Source organism: Manis pentadactyla, chromosome 4, assembly GCF_030020395.1.
Source record: "Manis pentadactyla isolate mManPen7 chromosome 4, mManPen7.hap1, whole genome shotgun sequence".
Lineage (NCBI taxonomy): Eukaryota > Metazoa > Chordata > Mammalia > Pholidota > Manidae > Manis > Manis pentadactyla.
This window is the reverse complement of record NC_080022.1, coordinates 19,940,967-19,949,020: the sequence shown is the minus strand read 5'-3', so window position 1 is coordinate 19,949,020 and position 8,054 is coordinate 19,940,967. Positions and strand designations below refer to the sequence as shown.

The 8,054-nt window shown below is 49.4% G+C and overlaps 1 protein-coding gene across 1 annotated transcript; it reads left to right on the top strand.

Moving 5' to 3' along the window:
- The first annotated feature begins 5,482 nt into the window (after window positions 1-5,482).
- On the top strand, window positions 5,483-7,695 carry NR0B2 (nuclear receptor subfamily 0 group B member 2). Its single transcript, XM_036914884.2, has 2 exons — window positions 5,483-6,091; window positions 7,038-7,695. The coding sequence occupies exons 1-2, from the start codon at window positions 5,554-5,556 to the stop codon at window positions 7,334-7,336; spliced, it is 837 nt and encodes a 278-aa protein (XP_036770779.1). The 5' UTR covers window positions 5,483-5,553; the 3' UTR covers window positions 7,337-7,695.
- Window positions 7,696-8,054: the final 359 nt, after the last annotated feature.

The following is an 8,054-nucleotide window of genomic DNA, read 5'->3' as shown; positions in this document are numbered from 1 at the left end:
TCTTGGTGACCAGAAAACCTCCCTAGTGACCTCTGATCTCATTTACATTTGCATATGAACAACAAACAGATAAGGGGGTGATTCCAGCACCATGTGCTAAGCTCTCTATTAGGGATAGTATATGACCTGGGAACTCAGGGGTGGAGCAATTTATTCTTCCCAAGAGGTGAAGAGGGAAAGACATGAAGCCTGAGCTAGGGAAGTAACATTTGCACTAGACTGTGCAGGGTGATCAGGAGCTTACCAAGCAGACAGAGTAAGGGAAAGGCATCCCAAGCAGGGGAACAGCATTGGCAGAAGCTTGAAGGCAGAAAGGTGCATGTCACATTCAGAGAATGCAAAGTCACCTCGTGCTGGCTTTCCAACTCCCAGTTCCAGCCCCTAACCCAGGCCCTCTGCAGCCCAGGATCTCCCAGCTGCCTCCTCAGTTAGTCTGAGGCCTCTGTACACAAGAGCAAACAGGTACACCCATGAGATCACAAAGCATTTTCACGTGCATTACCTTATGGGCACTTAACTTTATAGATCACGCCCAGCCCAGTGCCTGACACACACTAGGTGCTCAATAAGTGTCAGTTGCTGTAATTCTTAGCATGATGATGATGATTGTTCCTGCTTGGATAGTAACACCTTCATCCCATTGTCACATCAGGATTAACCAAGATAATTGTGAAAGTATTTTGCAAACCATAAAGTGCCGCACAGAAGGGAAAGTGTTGTCATGAACTTTCCCTCTGGAAAGCTTCCAATTCAAGCCCCTCAGCCCCGCCACTCCATTTCAGCATCCCTGCCCACCACTGGGGCGGGCATCCCAGGTTCCCCGTTAAAGCTGAGAGCAGGGCTCTCTCTCCCTCATCAGGATGGGGACTCCTCAGGGCTGGCGATCAGACCGAAGGCTCCCAAGAGCAGGGCTTATCTCCTCTCCTACCAGGGTCTCTGAGGGCTGGCTTGTGTCACCCCAATAATATTTGGGGTTCCCAAGGGTGGGACTATGTCTTTCCCTTTAAACTGCTAAGGGTTGGCCTGTGTTTCTCCCTTCAAACTGAGGGCAAGGCCCGGGCAGGGGGGCAGCTGATCAACCATCTCCTCACAGAGGCCTCCCCACTGTCTGAGTGAATGGCCCCAGTCAGGCTCTGGGCTGTGGAGATCCCAGCTGAGGCCTTTCCTTACCCTCCAGGGCCTCCAGGACTGACCTGGCCTTCAGGTCACACACAGGACTCAGAAAACAGTTCCCCACACTGCAAAAACTTAGAACCAAGGGAACCCAGCTTCCAGCCCAGCTTTACCATGACCCCCACAGAAGAGTGTCTCCTTTCTCTGGGTCTCCTCCTCTTAAACTTTCCCCTGCAGGCAGTGAAGGTGACAGCAGCAATAACGATCGCCCCCTTTATGGAGCACATGCCGTGTGCCATGGACTCTGTGTCCTCATAAACACCTCACGTGAGCCCCACAAACACCCAGGAAAGGCAGTATTAGAGGCAGATTTTCTGTGAAGCTAATGAAGCTCAAACTGCAGGGCCTTGCACTTGGACAAGGGCACTTGGGCCTATACACATTCTTTTTAATTTGAAAAAAAATAGTATTTTAAAACTACAATTGGTTAAGAACACTGTTTCTTCTCACACTATCCCACTTTGTAACCTGAATGATTCCCAAGACACCTGGAAGTATATGGATGATGAAGGAAAAACGAGGATATGTGTGGAGCAAGAAGCAAATGTTTGTGAAGTTCTTTCAGTCATCATTAAATTGTCATTTCATATTGACACCAACTCAAAAAGGAAGCTTCCTTCTATAAGGAATATGAAACACATGCAATTATAAAGGCTCCATTCACATTTGTCTTTTTTGATAGGAATTACACAGAGTAGAATTTATCAAAAATGTCCACTACAAACTTGTAAGCAGAGCTCCAGGCAGCAAATACATCTGTGTGTGATGTGGCATGTTTATATATCCTATCAAGAATAAAACGTGTTTTTTTTTATCAACCACACAAGAGGAAAGACAGAATCATCTCTCTATTTTCACTGTAGAAATTTATTTTTAAAGTTCATTGATAGCTCTACTTTCTCCTCTTCCTGAAAATTTCAGTCATAAAACCATTAGGTAGAGCAGAACAAGATAGAAGCGTGTCCTAGAGAGGGAGGGAGCCACCAGGGCCCAGAGCAGAAGTCAGCACCCCAGCAGGGGGAAGAGGAGGCAGGGGAAGACTGTGTCCCTGAGTGGGAGGGGCAGCCTGACACAAGGTACAAGAGCCCCAGTGGGGTGAGGAGTGCATCTCACAGGGCAGGGGCGGCTGTGGCGATGGAAGATGGGTTGTGAAACAGGGCTTGACCCAATAAGTAAATAAATTAAGAATAGTGGAAGCCAGACTTCTCAGTGTCAGGGAAGGAAGGTACAAATATAGAAAGGGCAACAGCCAGAATGAACCCCATTATAGGGAGTTAAAATTGCAGAGAATAGTCCTAACTCATGTTTTTTAGTATGTATCAATAGATATAGAAATAAATATAAATGTAAATGGGTGTGTGTGCGCCTGTGTGTTGCATGTATATTCCTTAGCTCTGGGAGGGCCTGGAACAGTGACACCCAATAGCAATGAGCAGGTCTTGGTTTCTAATTACTGTCTAGGGCCCAGATCATAGTTTTTAAACACTGTTCACCACTAAAAATTGAATCAGAGCTTCTTGGAGTACTGGCTGATCCCAGGAGCTTGAAAAGAGGCTATCTTTTTATACCAGAAAACCAAGGATGTTCAAAGAATGACAGGTGTGTTAAAAGGACAGACTCCAGCTTGAAGAGGCTTCCATTGGCCAAGTCTGTGACAATCTGAGCATCAAAATAAATAATGATAGTAACAGGTTATAAGCCACTGAATAAAATAAGAGACCATGAGTTCCTAACTGAAGACATACATACATAATACATTCAAAGTATAAGGAAGGATATCTACACAGTTTCAGAATGCTTCCTCACAAAATACTGATGCATTACAGAGGGGGAAAGAGCAACTACAGTGGAGAAGCCTGGCAGACATCACCTTAATCAAGCGACCCAAGCGGATCATGGGACAAATGGAAATGGGTGCTACCTGTTAGGGTGTGTCAAGAAGAACCCAACATCACTTCTGCAATATTCCTGCTAAAGATACATAATGAATCTAATCACAAGGAAGTCTCAGACAAACCCAAAATGACAAACTTGCTGCAAAATCATTACAGCTCTTCAAAAGGGTCAAGGTCGTGAAAGGCAAAGAAAAACAGAGGGACTTTTCCTGACTGACAGAGGCTGAAAAGACCTGACAAAGAACTGCAGTGTGAGACTCTGGACTGTGTCCTTTCACTGTAGTGAGTTCACTGGTACTTTTGGTGAAACTGAAAGGGGTCTTAGAGTAAGTGGTATATGGTCAATGTTAATTCCTGCTTTGACGGTTATGCCGAGATCATGTAGAATGTCCTTGTGTATATAACAGAATTACACACTAACAGGTTTGAGAGTTATGAGGCATCAGGATGCCAATTTACTCTTAAAAGGTTGATGGTAAAAAATAAAACACAAAAAAGTCCCCCCTATCGTTCTTGCCATCTTTCTGTGTTTGTGAAGGTTTCAAAATAAATGTCAGGACGTGTAGAAACAAAGAGTGTGCAGCTAAAATGTATAGGCACGTACCGTCAGGCAATTGATTAGTAGAAGTATTTTTTATTCTCCTGGGTTTGTGCCATTTATGTTTTCTGTCGGACAGCTTAGTATGTAATTGGTAGTGATTTGTTTTCTCATTTTAAATACTCACTTTCATACCTGATTTTCTATTCTTAAGAAGGGCCCTCCAAACTGTATGTTCTTCAGGCCCTATAAAACCAATATCCACTATTGGCCTTTCTTGTACCCTTTTAAAGATGGAGAAACTGAGGCACAAGTATAAAGTGACTTGTCCAGTGTCACTCAGGTAAGTGATGAAGAGGGTTTGAACCCAGGCAGTTTGACTCCAGAGTCTCCCAGAAGGGGACACTGTAAGGGTTCAGTGACATAAAAGGACATGAAAGGAATTTTACCAAGGTGAGGAATAAGATTATTCACCATCAAATGAAAGTTCATGCCTGCCTATTTGTCTGCTGGGGCTTAGTTCCTTAGGCAGAGGGAAGGGGGAGCAAAGTCCTCCTGCTGTATGCCAGAAACTGCTTGGAATTTGACATCCAGGACTTTGCTTTGTCCCCACAGCAGCCCTACAGGTAGGTGTTATTGTCCCAGATGAAACTCTTGAGGCCCACAGAGATTTGGGGATCAGCACAAGGTCGCACAACTGGACAACAATAGAGCCAAAAGCAGGTGCCAGGGATGGTGATGGCTGCCCAATAGTGTGCTGGCAGGCGGCTTTCCAAGCTGCATTTGCCAAGGTCCACAGTCATGACACAGCGAGGACCTTTCTACCTGCTCTCACACCCACGCCCCACCATCTGAGACAGGTACCCAGGCCATAGTTGCTGTGTGGCTGGCAGCAGAGCAACATTTCTGCCCAGACCATAAGTGAGCAACAACTGCAGAATAGGCAGCCACAAAGTGGGGCCCCAAATAACCATCAGCTGTGGGAAAGTCAGGCCACACAGCTCTGGCTGCACAGTTGGGCCAGAGGGTCCAGAGAAACAAGCAAGGACTTTGGAGTCAGACAGATCTGGGCTCTGTCTCTTAGTGGTGTGACCATGGGCAAGTCAATTCACCTCTCTGAGTGTCAAAAAGTAAGAATCTTGCCTCATAGGAAAGCTCTGAGCACTGGAGTAGAAAGTGCCAGGCACGCAGTAGGGGCCCAATAAACAGCAGCCATATTTCCTTATTATTCTGTAAGGGCTTCTCAGCAGACATGTCCTTTCAGGATCTCCAGGAATCCAGGCTGGGGAGAGAGAGTTCTAAGGACCCTATTTCTGCAGGGGCCCCAGAACTGGAGTGAGAGAAGGGGGCCTCCTAGACTGCACAATGGGCGAAGTCCTCCCAGCCCGCCAGGGTCCCGGCTCCCTTCCCCGCAGCCTGTTCCTTACCAACAACAGGCGCAGGGCCCCAAGGTTAGCAAACAAGCTAGTGATAAGGCACTTCCAGGTTGGGCTTTGTGTTCAAGGCTTGTCCAGCTCTGGGGCTGGCTCCCCAGCTTAATGTAAGTCTGCAGGCACCAATAGGGACACCTGCCATGGCCACCTGCTGATTGTGCACCTGAGGCCTTGGTGCCCTGGTACAGCCTGGGTTAATGACCCTGTTTATCCACTTGAGTCATCCGATAAGGGGCAGCCGGGCCAGCGGGCAGGCGGCCCTGTGCCCTGCACCAGCCACTTCATTGACTGAAGCAATATCAGGGCCACGTGGAGCTCCCAAGGCCCCCTCCCCCTCCATTCCCCGCCAGTTTTGCCAGGGTCAGTGTATGTTCCTTTTTTTTTCAATGAACATGACTTCTGGAGTCAAGGTTGTTGGGCCCTTCCCTTCTTCCCCCCAGTGAGGATATATAGCACCCAGAGTGCAGAGCAGAGGGCGGGAGAGCTGGCAGGAAGACGTAGCTGGTCCTCAACCATGAGCTCCAGCCAGCCAGAGACCTGCCCATGCCGGGGTGCTGCAGGCCGCCCAGCTATTCTGTATGCACTTCTGAGCCCCAGCCTTGGGGCCAGGCCCTCTGTGCCTCCATCCCGTAGCCACTGCCTGTGCAGGCAGCACCGACCTGTTCAGCTACGTGCCCCCCATCGCACCTGCCAGGAGGCTTTGAACGTTCTGGCCAAGACGGTGGTCTTTCTCAGGAACCTGCCATCCTTCTGCCAGCTGCTCCCCCAAGATCAGCGGCTGCTGCTGAGGGGCTCCTGGGGCCCCCTCTTCCTGCTTGGGTTGGCCCAAGACACTGTGACCTTTGAGGTGGCTGAGGCCCCAGCTTCCAGCATACTCAAGAAGATCTTGCTGGAGGAGCCTAGCAGTGCAGGCAGAGATCAGCTGCCAGATCGGCCCCAGCCCTCGCTGGCTGCTGTGCAGTGGCTTCAGTGCTGCCTGGAGTCCTTCTGGAGCCTGGAGCTGGGCCCCAAGGAATATGCCTACCTGAAAGGGACCATCCTCTTCAACCCTGGTGAGCTCCCAGACACTCCTGGGTGAGGGCCAAGGCTAGACAGGGGCAGGGCCCAGCCAGGGAAGGCACCTTCTAAGAGCTCGACATCCATCATCTCTGGGATCCTCATGATCACCAAACAGTTATCTCACAAAAGAGGCTCAGAGAGGCTGAGTGACCTGCTTAAGGTCACACAGCTAGGTAGGAGCACAGCATGGATGGGAACTCAGGTCTATTCACTCCAGAGACTGACCCTTGCTGCTCTGCCTGAGAACTTGCCCTGACTCTCAAGGAAGGCCCCCAGGAGTAGGGGAGGAGAGGCGGGTAAAGAGAGCTGTGCCTCAGTCACAGGTAAAACTCTGTTGGGCTCAGGAAGGTTGCATAGAGAAGAATGAAAATGAAGGGGTGTGACAAGGAGAGAGAAGAGACTTTGTGACATTCATCTAGGGGAGTAACAGATGGAGATAGTGTTCTTGGTAATCTGGAAAGCATCTGAGATGAGAAGTTCTCACTAAAAGGCCCTCACAGAATGCATAAATTATAGTAATTGATTATAATAGTAGTAGATAATTCTCGGATTACACTTACCATATGTTAGGCCCAATTCTAAGGGTTTTACATAATCTAGCTCATTTAAACCTATAACAAACCCAGGAGATAGCTACTATTACTATCCCCATTTTCTCTATGAGGAAATTGAGGCACAGAGGTTGAGTAACTTGCCTTAAGTCAGACAGCTAATAAGTGACGGTGTGTGATTCAAACACAGGCAGCTTGGCACTTAACCATTACTCTGTACTGCCTCCCCATCATTGGGTGGATGAACAAAACGATAAATAAATAAATATTGAAGGTAGTAACAGGGCCTCAAAGGCCAAGCCAGTGGCCTCAGGTCGTGGGCCAGTATTGCTCTGGGGTGGCTGGCAGCGGGGTGCTCACCAGCCCTCTTTGCACTCTCTGTCCACAGACATGCCAGGCCTCCACGCCTCCCTCCACATCTGGCACCTGCAGCAGGAGGCTCATCAAGCGCTGTGTGAGGTACTGGAGCCCTGGTACCCGGCAAGCCAAGGCCGCTTGGCCCGAGTTTTCCTCACGGCCTCCACCCTCACATCCATTCCATCCAGCTTGCTTGGGGACCTCTTCTTTCGCCCTATTGTTGGAGATCTTGACATCGCTGGCCTCCTTGAGGACATGCTTTTGCTGAGCCGACCTGCCCCAGCCCAGGCAGAGATCGGGTGCAGGCTGGGAAGAGGTTGGCAGCACTGATTTGGCCTGGCTGTCCTCACGAGTAACCCAATGCTCCCAGAGCGGACAGACCTGTAGAGACAGCACCTGGCTCCCCCTGAGCAAGCTGGCCTGGCCCAGCCAGGTGGGCTACAGGGCCCCTCACTCAGCCACATCCCGGGTGGCCTTCCTTGGCTTGGGCACCGTGCTCTAGATGTCTGGCTGGCCCTTGGTGGTCCAGAGAGTCTCTGGGCCAAGATTCCTGCCTCTTCCCAGAATGAAGATGGAAACTCAGACTACCTTTTGGCCCTAGAGTGCTACTGACTTTGTACAAAACTGACTTTAAGTTATTGGCTTTTGTAATAAAAGGTGCAGCATCCTTGGAGCTTGACACTGCAGTTCGTGCATGTGGGAGGGACTGTCCCACCTCCAGGGCCCACCCTGCCCTATCGGAGGGAGCCCAAGAGGAAGGCACCATAAGGAGTGCATAAGCCAGGCCTCAGGGAACTGGGATGTTAATTTTTCAGAGTGGGATGACAATTTCATTTCTGGGATGAGATTTATTTTATACGGGTCTGAATGCAGAGGATAGGATCAGTTCAGTACCCCCTCACCTCTTTGCCTTTGTCTTTGGGAGGAAGGAGTGTCCTCCTTGACCCCCACCCCCTACTGATCCTTCCCTCAGCTTCTGCTCCCTACAGGCTCCCTCTCAACTCCGTGAGAGTCAGATCACAGCCAATAAGGAATATGAAAGAAGCCC

What these genes read in the sequence shown, in the direction of transcription:
- NR0B2 (XM_036914884.2), top strand. Translation starts at nt 5,554, where the DNA reads ATGAGCTCCAGCCAGCCAGAGACCTGCCCATGCCGGGGTGCTGCAGGC. An exon ending in GACCATCCTCTTCAACCCTG is followed by an intron (nt 6,092 to 7,037) that starts GTGAGCTCCCAG and finishes CTCTGTCCACAG; the next exon opens with ACATGCCAGGCCTCCACGCC.